The sequence below is a fragment of the Battus philenor genome, unplaced genomic scaffold (assembly GCF_028537555.1).
Source record: "Battus philenor isolate CCGP_79_NKW_IND1 unplaced genomic scaffold, ilBatPhil1.0.hap1 SCAF_28, whole genome shotgun sequence".
NCBI lineage: Eukaryota > Metazoa > Arthropoda > Insecta > Lepidoptera > Papilionidae > Battus > Battus philenor.
The window spans coordinates 7,801,543-7,816,767 of record NW_027181691.1 but is presented as its reverse complement, the minus strand read 5'-3'; the positions used below and the strand labels follow the sequence as shown (position 1 = coordinate 7,816,767).

General features: G+C 33.4%; 1 protein-coding gene across 1 annotated transcript; it reads left to right on the top strand.

The window, feature by feature from the left end:
• The first annotated feature begins 14,117 nt into the window (after nucleotides 1–14,117).
• On the top strand, nucleotides 14,118–14,885 carry LOC137926062 (uncharacterized). Its single transcript, XM_068769601.1, has one exon. It carries the CDS (start codon nucleotides 14,118–14,120, stop codon nucleotides 14,883–14,885), a length of 768 nt encoding a protein of 255 aa, XP_068625702.1.
• The last annotated feature ends 340 nt before the right edge of the window (nucleotides 14,886–15,225 follow it).

The window sequence follows — 15,225 nt, the reverse complement described above, 5'->3', positions numbered from 1 at the left end:
TAAAAAATTCTCATTATTTGTAAAATATCGAATGAAAATAATATATAATTTAAAAATATTTAAAGAAAAACCTAACCAGTACTTACATTATTAGAACCATTTTTGAATGTTTTATATAATCAGTTGCTTAAGTTATAAATATAATTGTAAACAAAATAAATATATTTTGTCAATTAATTCAACAAATGAAAACCCAATGAAAAATTTTCTGGCAAATAGTTAAAAGTCGATTGTTTTACTCATTGCTTACATATACTCATTGCAAAAGTTTGATTTGGTGATTAAAATAGGTGAAGAATTAACTGCGTTTGCCGTTAGAGCTGAGTATGGTAAAAATATTCATGATCTATCAGCAACCGCATCTCCAGAATATATTCGATATAAAAAAAATTATGTTCGCCAAGCGTGGTGAGAATTGATTCATACCATGGGTTATAGTAGATCATTAAATCTTTATGGAATGCCTATGTCTATATTTGGACGTCCAACACTTGAAATGATGACGACATGAATATTTATTGTGATTACTTATCTTCGAGCTAATCGGTGATAAATATTTTTGTATCATTAAAATGGAGTCGGGTGATAAAGACGACCGAATTGCTCAAATAGCATCACACAAAGAAGGTATGAAGTTATTGTTAGAAATACAACATGAGCTTTGTTAAGAAAAAAAAAATTCAAATTTTCTTCGTGTAATTTGAATTGATTAAGGAATTTCAAATTTTTCTAGTTCCATTGCATTAATGATATATAGGATTTTAACGTATACAATGCAATTAAAAAACGTAACGTTTGGTATTTTGTTATTTTTATATCCTGTCATCGTTCACTGCACTTCCTCCCTCTATGACTTATATACTATATCTTCACACGATAACAATATGATAGTTTTAACCCTTAATAGCCTAGAGTTTCAATTTTGATGCAATTCTTTTAAACCGAATGTTCACATTACTATTGGACTTTTTTATAGGTTGGCTGTACGAACGAAATTAAAAAAAAATCTATTTTTTCGTTCATCTAGACCCACAAGCAAACACAGTAATATTAAAAAAGAAATCACGTTCGTTAATCAGGCTATTAAGGGTTAAGTATATATTATGCTCTACAAATAATTTATAGGGAAAAACAAAGTCTGCCGGGCCTGCTAGCGTGTATATAAAATCATCACAGTAATACAAAATATATGTATACAAGTACAATATACACATCCGAAGTACGAATTATAATAAAATGTTATTTAATACTATACGCATTTCCTATCTACATTGAAAATTGTATCTAATCAATAGGTCCATGCAACAACAACTTTGCATGTATTCGACACGGAATTAATACGTAATTAATAAATGTGTTTTAATTGGACGATGGTTAACGCTTCCGTGTGCTTTACCGAATGAGTTTGACAGTTACAAGACTGTGATTATTATGATTGGAAAATAAAAATCGCATTCTGTGTGCGACAGTTTCTATTTTAGTATTTAATGAGTTTATTGCCTGAATGCTAGGCTAGCCTGAGTTGATTTTTTTTATTTTTATTTTTATGTTACTCTTATAATTCTCTTCCATCAAATGGGAGGGATCAGATTACAATAATACAATAGATATACTATTTACACTTACGTATAATCAAAGAAGACAAATTTTTTCTGCAATAGGTTTTACGTATATGATTTAGGTTATTTACAACGCTTTGGTAAGGATTGATGTTAATTCTATATCTTAGTGTCATTAAGGGGCTGTTTGATTTTTATTTTTATGTTTATTAGTTTTCTTTTTCCGCTTCACTTAAAGGGTTAAAAGTTTTTTTTTCTTTCACACGCTTTCATACCTTTACGGTCAATAGGAAGAGACTTTTTGTATAAAAGATAATTTTTTCAGTTTGCTTTTTAATTGCGTATTACCTAGTAACCTAATTACATAGTAACCTATTCTATTTCTTATTTTCCTAGATTAATCGGCTCTTAACGTCTTTAGTACCAAGGAGCGCCGTCGCGCTCCTATAGGTAATCATGAAAAATGCCAGCGTCGCTATAGCGCTCCTTTTGATAGATCACTTTTGGCGCGCACGTGTGTAAAAAAGGACTCCACGGTTTTTGAGTAGAGAGACACGTTTGTAAACAAATCTTGTTCATTTTCATCATATTTTATTGTAATTTCTTTGTCAATAAACATGTTTTTTTATTTTATTTACTTTCTGTGTTTTTTCTATCATAGTATAAAATCTTCTGAAAAGAATATTAAAAAATTATGAATGCATTATAACGGAAATCATGAATATTTTTCTTGTTCATGTAAATTATCTATAAAAATGCACTTTTTTACTGGCGTCTTTTAGCGTATATTTTTTAAATTTACTTGGCACTAACAGGATTAAGCTCCACTTTATTATTTTATATAATATCTTCACTTGGTCTAATTGTATTGTTTTAATAGTAAGTACTTATGTTAACTTATTATATATATTACTTTTCTTCTTCTCTTTGCTTGCTTCCCACTCTACTGTGGAAAACCTTACGGCTTCTCTATTTACTTAATTTTATTCAGTAACCCAATCTAACTTTTAACAGTACAATTTAAATCTATTACTTTTTTTATTTCTGCTATGTGTGCATGACATCTATTCAGGGTTAAACAGGGCAACGATGGAAGTGATACTACAATCACAAGGAGAAAGTTTGGGACCCGCGGTTTGGCTATCATCACCAGGGATAGTATTAGCCTATGACATTTCTTTCGAACCACTGTATCAATGATATACAGGATGGAATTTTTTAACGCCACCTGGAGGAAAAGTACTGTATATACTGGAGATGGACAATTTTACTCAAAGGAAACAATCCTTTATTTTTAAAATGAAACAGAACTGCATTCACAGAGTTTCGAAACGCGTAAAATTCGAAAAAATAACACCTTGCACTTTTACGGCATCGTTCGATAGGGACAATCATAAGGATCACATCTCTCTGACAAACATGTTAAATTAAACACAAGAAAAACCTTTAAAACTAAACTTATAAATTTAACAGGATAAGATAAAACATTTTTACCCAGCGTTGGGTTTAAAAAAATTCACCTTGTATATATCTCATTTAATAATGCACTTTTAAAATACTCAAATTATATCGCTTCTACATTAAAAATATTTTTATAACATAATTATGTCTTAAGTTTCATGCAATAAATATACAATATGACTATTTAAAATAAATATATAAAATAACATATTTTTTACAGGCTAAATTGGTAGTGTTAGGTAAACTTACTCAAGAAAATGACGTTAATATCTTTTGCATGACGTATACGTTCGTAAGAACTCTTAGATACTTGTAATAAATAGTTAGAAATTATCTATCTAGTATCTATATACTGCTGTGATTTTATTTTAATTTTCTAATTATGTTAGTATGGAGATCTATTGAATATTTGATTTGGATAACACTGAGTTAATGTCGAAGTTGTAGACAATCATATGTACATTATATGGTCACGTATATATATATATATATATATATATATATATATATATATATATATATATATATATATATATATATATATATATATATATATACACATATGTATGTATATATATATATATATATATGAATATATGTTTTTTTTTTTTTTATAGAGGTTTAAAAATACGTTTACGTATCATAAGGCCTGATGTTGGTGCCCCGTATGTCGGACTCGATCTAGATCAATACCGACCAAAAACAATCCTCTCTCTTCGGTATCCCTGGTCCCCACGGCATGGCCGTTAGGCATTACTTCGCGGGGGGGATTTAGCCGCAGCTTTCTCTGATGGAGTGGCTGTTCAGGCCAACTTCCTCCGCTCTTGCTCTATTTTACGCAACTCCTTTAGCACCGTCGTACAGTACGCGCTCGTAAGTTCCCAGGCCGAAGGCGAGGATAGCATTGTAGCTATCAGAGTTTCAGGATAGATTTTGCATCCTACACCTTCTTCCCAAGACCTCCTGGCTTCGTTAAATCGGGGGCAGACGAAAAAGACATGCTCTGCATCTTCAATCATTCCGACACAATTAGGACAGTCAGGGGAATCTTCGTATTTGAACCTATGGAGATACGCTCGATAACAGCCGTGGCCGGATATCATCTGAGTCAGGTAGTAGTTCAACTCTCCATGATCTCGGTTCACCCATGACTCTAGGTTTGGTATAAGCTTACGCGTCCATTTTCCTTTCGTCGACTTATCCCAGGACGATTGCCACTGTTGCAAGCTTTTCAGTCTTCCCCGAATTCTAAGTTCAGCTGAAGTTGGGTCTGATTTGCTTTTTTTGCTACGGTACAGATCAGTTCTTTCGTCTGCAAGAAGCGCAACAGGAACCATACCTGCTATCACGCATGCTGCATCCTCCGATACTGTACGAAAGGCGCTAGCTACCCGTAGAGTGCTGACTCTATAAACAGAGGCGATTTTCCGTCGGGACTCCTGTTTGCTCAGTGCGTCGGACCATATGGGTACTCCGTACATAAGCACTGACGTAGTCACCGACGCTAATAACTTCCTTCTGTTTTGCTTGGGACCTCCGACATTAGGCATGAGTCGGCAGAGTTTAGCTGTCACCAGAGACGCTTTCGCTGCTGCTCTCTCAGCCTGATCTTTAAAGTTTAGCCTATGGTCGATCATTACTCCTAGGTACCGTATAGCTGGTTGAGTTGCGATTTCACAGCTGCCGACATTGAGTGTGATGGTCTCCGCAACTCTCCTGCCAGTAATGAGCACTGCTTCCGTCTTCTGCTCAGCCAGTTCTAGTCCGACTGACCTCATCCACAGGGTGATTACTTGGAAGGATCTTTCAAATGCCCACTTCACTTCCTCCACGTGTTTCGCTACTATAACGACTGCTAGATCATCAGCGAATGCGACGAGTTTAGTTTCGCTGGGTAGATGTTTCTTTAGGAGTCCATCGTACATAGCGTTCCACAAAAGTGGCCCTAGTACTGACCCCTGTGGGACGCCTCCGGTGACTTTGTACTCCTCCGTCCCGATTTCCGTAGTGTATATGAGGACCCTATCAGAGAAGTAACTAGCGACTATTTTACGTAGGTATAGAGGTACATTCAGTGAGCTAAGTGCCCCCATGATGACCTCCCATTTTGCTGAGTTAAAGGCGTTTTTAATGTCCAAGGTGGCAACCAGGCAGTATTTTATCGAGCCTCTCTTCCATCTTTTCCCAGACACTGCTAGTTTTGCTATATTGACTACTTGCTCTATAGCGTCCAGCGTAGACCGGCCTTTTCTGAACCCATACTGTGAGTTAGCTAGGTGGGGTTCAACTGCTGCTTCGATCCTGCTGTGGATAATACGTTCTAGTATTTTCCCCGCAGTATCCAGCATACAGAGGGGCCGGTATGATGATGGCTCGTCTGGTGGCTTCTTACCTTTAGGGAGAAGTACCAGTCTCTGTCGTTTCCACGCGGTAGGAAAGGTGCCTTCCAGTAAGCAGCCATTGTAGGCCTCCAAGAAGACTCCTGGTGTTGCTACAATAGCTACAATAATTGTATTGTATATGAATATATGTATATACATATGTATGCATGTATGTATATACATATACATATGTACGAGTATATAGTATATATATACATAAATGTGTATATATATATATATACACATTTATGTACTATATATATTTTTATAAGTATGTTTGTGTATATATATGTGTATATAGTAATGTATGTAAACCATAAACAGACTTCTTCATGTCTATCATCTTCATCCAAAGGTTGTCTGGTAGACAGACTGGTAGAACAATAAGACCGCTTCTTGTAACTCTACATAAATATCACACGTAGATTTATTGTTTAAATATTGCATAAACATACATTTTACTTGTCTATGGTGTACAATAAAGTGCAATTAATTATTAATATAATAAATAAACAATAATAACATGTTACTATTATTTGTAGAGTTTGACTAAATAGTATCAACGATTTGTTAAAGAGATTTGCCATCAGTAAAGTGTTGTTACCAGGTGATTGTTTATAGCCATTAAACCTTCAAAGAGCTGAATGCGTTGTTCATTAGTCAGCAAAAGCCTTAAAGGCTTTAACACCTAATTCAAATCAATATGTATGAGGAAATCTTTAAAATAAGTATTTTGTCCATAAGAATACGGGAGGCAAATAACGTAGGACCAAACAATTTTTTTTTTCATTCGACTTTTAAAAATATTATTTATTATTTCTGTAACCATTAATTTATAATTTTCTGCATTAACCGACAGAAAGTTATCTAAACAATCATGCCTTTAAAGTTTTCAGACTTATTTCCCATCATCCTGTATACACGTCAAGCTATTTAGATAAGAAACTGTTTGTTGAAAACTTAAATGTTCACATTCAAATGTTAATTTAACTCAATTAGAATACTAAATAATGTTCAAAAATGTACGGTAATGCATGCGTTATTAACCCAGAAATTACGTAGCAAATTCAACCTTGGGCTATTATAATAAGAGATACAGATTTAACAACATCGTGCCTAAAGTTCGTAATTGTATTTTCAATTGCGGATCGTGTAATGTACAAGTGTTTTTAATTTCTCCAACATATGTATGAATGTTTCAACAGCGCTTTCTCTGGTAAGATGATACTTAGATGTAATTGCGGGTACTACCGTCTATATAAACAGATTTACTGCGTTTTTAGATAAGAACACCAGACGAGATAAAAGCAAAAGCCTATGTCAGGTATACAGGCAATTTTTAACACTATTTCTGACATAATTTTGTGTAATTATGTTTAGAACAAAAGGTTTTTTTAACACCTTTGCGTTTGAATGCAAATAACTATAACAATAAAAACTATATAACTATAACATAAAAAAGATGCAAAAAATATTTCCTTATTCTTTACAACACTTTTTGCAGATAGATTGTTGCTCCACTAAGCACTTTCCGCATGTATGTTTTATACAATGGGAAAAAATTTCAGTTGTTACTTGAGCAACATTTTCCTTAGCACTTTTTTTCTCTTCTTGAAAAGGAAGTGATTTTACATAAGGCTGCTGAAAATATAGCTGTATTTGTTGTTTATCATGCCTTTCTTTACACTCAGCTGCAAGTTATTCTCCTAGCTAAGACAAAAAATCTTTCCGTGAAATATTATTACCTGTTCTTTCTTTGTAGAGAACTCTTGCGTTTATTCCAATTTATTCAATAGCACTTACACGTCACACTATATTTTATCATTTTGAATTTTTTTGCTCATTTGCACGTACATACAAAATACCTGTATATTCATCCAATTTATCTCGGAACAAACTCTATTCTCTTTTCATAACTCTTTGTGCTTTCAATTCCGTGCATTTCATAATGATAAGATATGGTTGTCAAATAGTAAATGAAATGCTGTGTTTACCAGTAACCAGTTGGACCAGATACATCTTTGAAAATAGCAAGGTATGAGGTCTTCCAGCACAGGAACCTATTTCGGTTTTTTCTTCAAATTATACTATCAATAGCAATTTTAATATACTCCTGTTCATTATTTTCTTCACTGTTGTGTTCAGAATCTGTTATCGTCCTCATTCTCTTTCGTCTTCTAATTACACTAAAAATATTTTCCACTTTTTCTTCAGTATTTGACAAGTAATTTTCATATTCGCTATCGATTTCATAGATACTTTAAAAAAATTCATCCGGCTCATCTCTCGAAATCTCACTATCTCCTCTTTCAGGTTATGAGAGTTCGTCAATTTCAGAGCATTCTTCACGCATTTTATTTATTTCTTGCAATAACTGTTTAAATTCTGGACATCCTTAGAAATAGATACAAATTAGACTAAACTAAAAAAATAACGATTAAGTTAGACAATGTTGTAAAATCGTTAAGGTGTCAAAAGACACTTGTTGAAATAGGTATATCATGTACATATATATAGATACAAAGCAAACTAGAGGCAAATGATAACGCTAAATAAATATAATAATTATTATACGAAAAGTCAAAACATTAACTGAGAAAAAAATATTACACTTTGAAATTCATTTCAAGTTAAAATTTGAAAAGGTGTCTTTTGAGATTTTCTGAAGGAATAGAGTTTAGAGAATGTTTCCCTATCTAATCTATAATAAGACTTTTCTATTCTATTACCGATCTCGTTACACTGGATTGCTTTTCCATATTACATTTCCCGGTACATGCATTTTTAAACCGACTTACTCTTTTCAATTATTACTTTGATTTTATTTTGAAATGCGTTTTAGTTTTGAATGGTATAAAAGTAAGACAAAATTTTTTGGAAAAAGGTTGTTATTACTATTTTTTTAGTAATTCCTAAATTTATATTGTCTGCGTACCATAATACTATACCAATACCATAAGGGGATCACCAGCCAAGATTATGATATATGGGGGACATAGATATCATTAGTGCTTTTCAGTTGGCGTCCATGGGTTGAAAAGACGAAGATGAATAACCATTTACTTTTCCGTTTTCCAATTCTTTTTCATTTTTAATTAGGGTATAACAAATGGCAGATATGACTATCTCAAGTGTTAAAATAAAATCACTCCGTGGTTTATATTTACAAGTAAAATTTAATATCTATAATCATTATTTCTAAACATAAAAAAACAATAACGGAATAATATTTTATGAAAATAATTAAAGTTGTACTTGTGATGTTTATTACATTTGGACGACATTACACGCTCTACAAATAATTTAAAAACATTATACCGTGATCTTCGCCTTGCTTTGTGTAAGTTTAACTACAGAGATTTGCTGAACCGTGATTAAGTCGTGAACAAGTGTGTCTTGCTTGTTTATACCATTGTTTAAAAATTACACTAAATGATCCATTGTAATTCTCTCTCGTTGTAAATAGTGTATTACTTAGACTTAACTATGATAAAAAAAGGATATATTATACGCTACAAATACAGCCTTTATGTAATTTATATAAATATGAACTCAAGCAGAGGTAGCGCAGTGGTAGTGGACTGAAACTTGCGATCGTAGGTCACGTGTTCGATTTTCGGAAAACAATCTTATATAATAAACAAGTTATGCATTAATTATAAAGAATTGCTACTGCACATAAACAGGTTTCTAGATGATTCTGCGATCGCCAACTAGCCTGTCAATCATGGCAATTATGGTAACTCCCTATAGATATCTCCATTTGGAGGCTTATAAAATAAGAAAACGATAAACTGATAAAAAAGTAAAAGATGTATAGAAAGTAAAATTGTAAACAAAACATTAGTATAAATAAAATTAAATGTGATACCAACTGCGATCATATCTATAAATTTAATTTTAGTAAAAATGGTTTAAGCACTAAGTAAGTAGTGGAAAAAATTAAAAACCCAATGCATGTGATATTTGAGAAGTAATGAGAAGGATTAAAGGTGATGAAAATAAAGAAACTAAAAATGGGTGATTATGCAAGATCATATGAAGTATGTTAGAAGACCGAATGAATGCTCTTAAAAGACTGAGATAGTAGTAAAGAAATAAAAAGTAGGACCTGAAATAATTAAGCACAAATTGTAAGTTCCCTGACCCTAAATGAGAAAGGGAAGAACGTGAGGCCCTAATAAAAGGGGCCATTAAAGAAGTTATTCTGAATAATATATAAGTAAAAATGTTAATAAAAATAAAAAGCACAGTATTAAGTAATCATTAAAATTTTCGTCAGTCAAACTACTTGCGAGGTATCAAGATATAAACAAGCGTGACATTAATAAAAAAAAAGATAACTTAGAAGTTGTGTTGGAGGTTTTACCATAAGCAATTATCCACAAAAAGGTTTTTTAACATTAATAATCTTATATTCTTTATGTTAGTCTTTTATTATATTTAATTTGTTACTGACTAGTATATTAACACTGTACAAGTTTAATTAGATAAATTTTAATAACACATTATTTATGCACCATAATTTAAGATCTTATATAATAATGCAGCCACGTGATAAATATATGAAATAAAAATTAACTCGTACCGCCTAAATTTCGTTTATAAAAATTTAACAAAACCTTCATGGTTCTAAGTTTGCAAATATATCATAAAATTCCACAAGACATCGTAGACTTTTATTTGTATTAAATCTGAAATTAAAAGTACATTATTAAATAAATCCTATTTACATTAAAAAGTTCTTAGTTAAACTTGGTTTCTTGACTTATTTATACATTTTTTTTTACGATTGATATTATAATGCACACTGCAGCTGTTGAGCTTTAGGCCAGATTTTCTCATCAGATCAGCATTCGGGACCGGTGGTAGCTTGCTATATGTAATGTTATAATAATCGAAGAATAAAAATGTAAATGCCTACTTAAATAAACAAATTTGAATTTGAAATTATGCATGGTCTTAAACGTGGGTGTGTCTATTTATATAAATTAATGAACCAACTGTTCAGATATATGCCTGTGTATTTTATTACAAATTTATCATCTTTGTTTCAGAAATAAAAACATCACAATGCTGACTAGAATGAAAATAAGAGAGAACACTTTCAGAAACCTGTAATCAGTTAACAAGCGTGTGTCGTTTAATTATTGTTGCTAAGCCGACGTTGCCGTCTCTGGCACGTGAATGATTAATGTTTACCTTATTACTCATACAGTCAGTGATTATGTGTAAAATTATCAACGTTTTTGGTCTAATTAGACGTTGTCTGTGTAGAAATCTGTCGAAATATATGGCGTTTAAGCACACATATATATTTACTTGTTTAGCACACGCAGCAATCTTTTTATTTTTTGGCTGAAATGTTAGCAGATAAAAAAGTTTGGTTGGTAATATACGAATAGATTTAAAAAAAACCTAAAACAAGTATTTGTTTAAAATTCAATATCTGTATAAATTTTTACACCTACTCCCAATCAGCCCATATAGGATGATCACTCAGAAGTAGGATACCATTATTAAATTTTACTCTTGTAATTTGACAGGCCAATACTAGAAGGTATTTTATTACAAGAGTTTCTCGGGGATAATTGTTCATATACTTATATCGGAAACAATCTTTGAGGATATAGCGGTGACTTCTTCTAGAACAGACTTGTTCTTTTTTTCAAGAACTGTTAGTATTACTCGAACTTTGTAAACAATGAGGCAAATATATATTCTTTTGAATAGGCTTTGCATTGGATCGCAGTATCGTATTAGGTTACGCAGATTACGTTGCTGCCCAAACTCTAGAAAATTGTTTGTAAGCAATGGCAATCCTATATAATTAATGCACGAAATATATATAGTCTTATATATATCCCGTGAATCGAACCCGTGACCTACAATTGATCGTCGTGCTAATGTAAATAAGTACTGCGATATAGTCAACAAAAAGAAGAGAGCCAAGTCAAACTTTAGCTCCAAGTTCATCTTTACAGATCAATAATATCATTAGCTACGGCATCTTGAAACCATTGGTTTCAAAAAATAATGTATCTTTAATTTATCTATTTAATAAAAATATTAAAATATAGAAGCTCAGGATTTCTCTACGAGATCGAATCAAGAACGGGATGTCCGATGATGAACAAAAGTCACCGACATGGCCCACCGGATCTACAAGTTGAAGTGCCCGTGGGCAAAGAACAGATGGTCGCTGGAACCTCAAGGTTCTGGCGTGGACACCAAGGACAGTCAAGCGAAGCGTAAGACGTACACTAATAAGATTGCTGATCTTGTTAGACATCGAATCTTCACTAATAAACATCATCACTGCTACCAAGAGGTGATGAATATATTTGTAAAGAAATCGTCATATCTTAGCCCAAATCTAAAACATTAATCCAAAAGATGACAGTCAGTTAATTTATTTTTGACAAAATTGTTTCTTTTATATTCATATCTAAAAGTTAGCTCAATGCGTATTTGAAGGTCAAAATTAGCAGTCAGTTATCACAGCTGCTAATGAAATAAGGTGATATTAAAGTTTAACTATCCTAAAATATTAAGAGGAATATATTTATAATGTAGTCGCAATGAACTCGTTGGTCAATCCATTGAGAGTAGATAACACGTTCCTTTTATGTTGCAGGCATTATTTGGATTCTGGTAATAAGCAAAAAAACTTATTTATTAAAGTTTGTACTAAATAGGTAATAAATAAATATACGTTATATTTTTTGCATACTTGATTTATGTCATTGATATTTTTTTACATTTTATTTGAAATTTAAGATCCAAAGTGGTCTTATAACTGATCGTCAAATTGAAAACAAAAATCTTATAATGAAATTGTTCTTGTGTTGAAATGAGTATAAAATTGAATAAAGAAAATTTTCTTTTTTTTTTGACGCCCACTGTGCAGCCAGTATCCAACGACTTCCCGCGATCTTGACTATATCTTCGGTCAAACTAGTCGTGGGCCAAAACTGTCGTCGTCATCGTTTTAGCCCGTAGACGCCCACTACAATGCCTAGATCTCCCTTAAAGGTATCTATGGGGGATATAACATAAGTGCCACGCTTTACAGGCGGATGGACGATCGCAAATAGATATTATGGTACGCAGTGACAATCCTATATAATTAATGCATAAACTATATATGTAGAAGACTGTATCCCACATTCTTCTACTGCTGGACAACCACTCCTTGAGAAAATTGGCACACAATAAAAATCAGTAGGTACCTAAAGGTAAATAAAGGGGTAATATTCTTACCAGTTCAGTATATTATCTGTAAATCCTATAAAGATTATACTAGATGTATCTATATCACGTATAAAGAATACGTAATATCTATGCCTTTGAAAAGCGAATAATTCACTATAGATATTATCATAATTACACAGAAATATATCGCATAGAGATACTCAAAAACATATCAATGTACTTTGCATCCACAGTATGGATACTATAAATAGATAAAATTTATTTATTCATCATTGGAACTTTTAACAGCACACTTATTGATGGTTAACTTTTTATAATTTTGATTCTACTCTGCTTCGAAAGATGTTATAGTTGTGGAAAAGAAGCAGGAAGAAAGTCCATTAGATAAAGCATGTACTGTCGCAAAATGGTATCTAAATTTATGACCTTGCCATACATAGCGACTATCATGCACGACTATGGCATTTTATAATTAGTTTCATATAAAAGATCTGTTTATTTAATTTGCTAATATAAGATCGCAATGATTTCATATTTCTTCTTTTTACTGATTAGTCTTAATTTTCCAATCGTTATTATTTTTAAATGGGATTGGTTGTAGTCCAGCGGCAGAGGAGTGAGACTTGCAACCGTAGGTCATGGGTTCAATTCCTGGGATATAATCACACTTTGTGCGTTGATTATATAAGATTGCCACAGCTCACAAACAAGTTTACAGAGGAGCGTCTTCTGCATACCATGATACCACACTGCAATCGCCAACCTGCTTGTCAAGAGTGGCAATTATGATATATCCTCCGTAGGTACCCTTGGGAGAGGACTTGCAATGGGACAGCATGGGCTGAAACGACGACGAAATATTTTAAAATAAAATCCGATATAATATAACAACATAATACAGAAGAGTTATGCTTACATAGTTTTTCAAATAGTTGTCAAAGCATCTTTAATAACACATGATTTTAAATTCTATAAATTATTTTGTTATTTTTATTTTCACAAAGGAATTATTTTATCGTGTCATTATTATTCCGAAGACATATACTATAAAGGGGTGAATATAACCTTCAATAGCTGTCAATTTGTGTTTGGTACAAATCAATGAATTCTTGTTCATTATCTCTCCGTGAAGACTCTACTGTCAGAAGTTTGAAGACTGTCGCATGAAAGCCAGGTCTAAGTAAATAAATAAATTCCGCAGAAAGTATCAGAAAAGTCGTAAAGCGTATTATCGACCCTGACATTGACCAACCGAATGGCCAACAGCGCCCGCGACACACACCACCAACATCACAAACATGCACATGCACGCCTCAGTGCACGACCATACGATGCAACGATTGCACGCTCTAAAAGATTTATAGATAAATGCGGTTCCCGGTGAAAATAGATAAATGCCAGTGCGCATGTGTTTTCTACACATTTCAATAGGCGCAACCGCACAGACTGGACCCTAGTCCGGTGTTCAAATTCCACAAGCGTTGGCGGTAATCCATTCAAAATGCTGTGCCGCGCTAGCATTGTCCTGTGCTTGTGTGCAACCCTCGCCGCATCCTCCACCGACACCTTCGGAGCGGGCCTGAAGATTCTGCGAAGAATGTACGAGAGCTGCGAAAATTCGCAGGAGATGTTTAAGTGTTTCAAGATCCAAGCGGCAAAGTTGGCGGAGAGGGCCGCTCGGATGGAGTCACTGCCGCTGATGGACGGGGTCTCATTAGTTAAGAGACAGGAGGAAAACCGCGCTTACCCGTCTTCTCTACCGGAAGGTGATTTGAACGCGCTGACTTCGGACGAAGTTGACAAATGTCTTCAACAAGCGACCTCGAAGCTCTTGGAGACTCATCGAGTGATTATATCCCCGCAGAGCATAGGCGACGATGTTGGAAGATCCTTCAGTCAAGCTAGGGGCAAACTGAAGAAAATGATCGGGCCTATAATGGCGGGTGTTGCAATCAAGGGTGGTTTCCTCGCTATGGCATTCCAAGCGATTGCTCTCATAGCAGGAAAAGCTCTTCTTATTGGCAAGATTGCTCTATTACTGTCTGCGATAATTGGGTTAAAGAAATTGGTAGCAGGCGGTGAGTCTCATGAGAAGACGACATACGAGATTGTAAAGCATCCACAAGTGTCCCAAAGCCACACGTATTCATCATCGCATTACGGAAGCGACTTCGATACAACTGGCCCAGGAGGTCACTATAGAAGAAGCGTTGAAGATGAAGCGGCGGCGCAGGATAGAGCTTACCGTGCCTATGCGCAGAAACAGTAAATTTTGTCTAGTGATCAAAATGGCTTACGACTCTTTATAACATTAGCAGCATTCATTAATTCTGCGCATGATGTACACAAAACTTAACAGTTTTGGAATCAGCAAATGGAATTATAAAACTTGAGACCAAATAAAAAAATTAACGACACATTATTTATTTTAGGCATTTTTATTTAAAGCTTAATTTATATTGTTACTGTAACATTAGTATAATTCACTTAATTGCACTGATATTTATAAGTAATTTGTAAATAAGTTTTATTTAATTGTAGCATGATATTAAAGTCATGTAGATTTATATTTTAGTATGAATTTTTTGATGGTAATATTTGTAGTATAT

Excerpts from the sequence above, each read along its gene's own strand:
- LOC137926062 (XM_068769601.1), top strand. The coding sequence starts at position 14,118 with ATGCTGTGCCGCGCTAGCATTGTCCTGTGCTTGTGTGCAACCCTCGCC.